This window comes from Halyomorpha halys, unplaced genomic scaffold (genome assembly GCF_000696795.3).
Source record: "Halyomorpha halys isolate HHAL.00 unplaced genomic scaffold, Hhal_1.1 Scaffold107.1, whole genome shotgun sequence".
Classification (NCBI taxonomy): Eukaryota; Metazoa; Arthropoda; class Insecta; order Hemiptera; family Pentatomidae; genus Halyomorpha; species Halyomorpha halys.
Genome location: NW_027112128.1, coordinates 1510117 through 1512682, shown reverse-complemented (window position 1 = coordinate 1512682; position 2566 = coordinate 1510117). Strand labels below are relative to the sequence as shown.

General features: G+C 28.3%; 1 protein-coding gene across 3 annotated transcripts in view; it reads left to right on the top strand.

Annotated features, from left to right (window-relative positions):
• Window positions 1–2566, top strand: part of LOC106677750 (protein argonaute-2) — a 100924-nt gene that overhangs the window by 76221 nt on the left and 22137 nt on the right. For all 3 annotated transcript variants that reach the window (XM_067050150.1, XM_067050152.1, XM_067050151.1), the window contains one exon: window positions 2337–2456. In XM_067050150.1, the coding sequence (XP_066906251.1) occupies window positions 2337–2456 (120 nt within the window). The remainder of the gene's footprint in view (window positions 1–2336; window positions 2457–2566) is intronic.

Genomic DNA, 2566 nt, shown 5'->3' with positions numbered 1-2566 from the left:
GTTGCTTTTTTTCATAGTTATTTAGAGTTTCTTATGTATTTTGATAAGGTATGACATGATATAAGTCTTCCAATATCATGCTATGGTATCATTTTATAATTATTATTACTTTAATTCGTTAAATTTTCGATATCGATATTTTAGGTCCGATATAATATCGATATCGCTATCCGATGTCGATATCGATACCGATATCGATATTTTTCTTTCGATATCCCATCCCTACTCCAAACCCAAAAATTTGCCCTCATATTTTACTTTTTAGACTTGGAGGAACAAATTGGGTTCCATATCTGTCAGTATGTAGTCAAATTTGTCTTCAGACGTAATTGATATGAAATGTTGCTCCAATTGTGTTAAAATTGTTAGGGATTGTGCGGTCTGGTACGTACCTAGTTAGTCCAGTTTGAGAATTGAAATGGGAATTTGTATTGCCATTTATTTTCACATTCATAATTTTTCAATAAATTGTGAATTATTTAATGACTTAAATGCATTATTTAACACGTTGATTGCCATGGCAATTTTCAGAAACCTGGCCTAAAATGATAATTTGATTTAATCACATGATATTATTAAAAACTCTAATTCTAGTGCATAGTTGTCAATCAATCATCAAAAATGTGTTTTTAAAAATAAAAAAGTCTTACTTCATAGTCTTACGAAGGTCTTACTAATATTAATTTGTAGTTGGCTTCTGTAACAGAAATGTCTTTGCAGAAGCCAACTTCAAGTTAATTCTCTTGCAGACACTTAAGGACACGCTTCGACCTGCCGTTTCTCTAAACCTGAATCATAGATACGCATCCATATTTGTACTCAAGCAAAAAAATGCCGAGAAACACCTTATTTCTGTCCAGCCTGTAAAGAGAAGATTGTTTTAAGAAGTTCCACAAACAATAAAATATTTATCAATTAATTAATTAAATATCCAAATATTAAATATTATGTTGAAGATGTCCCTGAGGATGGCTGGAAGAGCCGAAACGTAGGACAAATAAATAAATATATAGTGTTGAGACTATTTTGGATATTTAATTAATTAATTGATAAATATTACCTGGTCTCGAAAAATTTTGAAATAATGTAATTAAAAATAAAATATTATTTTATTTATTGAATTTGAACTAATTTTTATAATTATATTTTTTGTTCTTTTCCCTGAAGTCATCTATCGATATTAGCACTGATATATTTTGAGTTTAATCGTAGCTGCACAAAAATGGCTAGTAAACGAGGCGAGTTATCTCTTAGTTGGCAGTCAACGTGTTAAAAACATATCAATTTATCAAATCATCTTAGGTGGCAATCTTAATCTTTATCTTCGATTGGGCATGATTGTTAATGAAAATCACCATATAATCTGAAATGAATTATTTTGAAATTTTTTAAAGATTCTCATTCAAGGATCTCTGTATTAATAATCCAGGCTCATGTTTATAATCATGTGTTCCCGTCCCCTTGTGTAAAATAGATCGCACCTACACATTTTTAAATTCCACCAAACTATCTTTTATAATTAAAAATTAATCAATTTCCTTATTAATCTCCAAATTCGCATGATTTAAAAAAAATCATAACTTTATTTTAATGTTGCTTCAACATGGGAATTAGTGTAAAATGGCTCTAGTGTCTATTTCATCAGATTCTGTCTACTACATTTAACTTAACAATATGCAAAAGTAATTTTCTAGACACACATTTTGAACATGGCTCCCAGTAAATTTTATTCTCCAGTGACTAATAAAATTTAAGATAAATAAATAATAAAATTTATTCTTAAACCTTAAAATCTTTTTCATTATCCACCTGTGTAATTAATTAATTAATGGTTAAACCTGACTTCATTAATGCTTTTTATATGCTGTTAATAATACAATACATAATAATTTTAGTTATTGTACTACTGAGGGTCAATTTCTCAGTAGTTATAAAATGTGCAAATGATTTTGTCATTAGATACTCTTCAGAAATCATTGTTTATGGATCCTATTTTTTTATTTTTAACTTTATTCCCGAAGTGATTATGGTTAAGTTGAAATCTCATATACTGCCACTCATCCCATCAAATTTCAGTAATGTTTAGATCTAGGTGACTCCAAATATTGTACTAAAGCGTCTTACAGGTAACTTTTTTCCTATTGGTATTTATTATTAACACAAAGGAAAAACGATTTTACAAGTTGATTAACAATAATTATCTATAATTCAATATTTTAATGGGCACTATAAAGATGAGGTTGGGTGGATGCCCCTTATTCTATCTTGTAATATTTGCTAAGTGTACTTATAAACAATGTTTTCTTTTATAAAAAGGTTTTAATTTTTTTTTTCAGTTGTGTAGGATTGTACCAGGTCAAGTAACAATAAAGAAAATGAATGATACTCAGACTCGTACGATGGTAAAAGAGGCTGCTGTTGATACAGAAAGGAGGAAGCAAAAGATTCTTAAGTCTGTAAGTGTAACTATGATTAGGATATTAATCTTAATTAGTCTTTCAGTTTGAGCTTAGTTTAATTTTATCAATACTAATTTTATATATATATTGTAATAATTTTAAAAAAT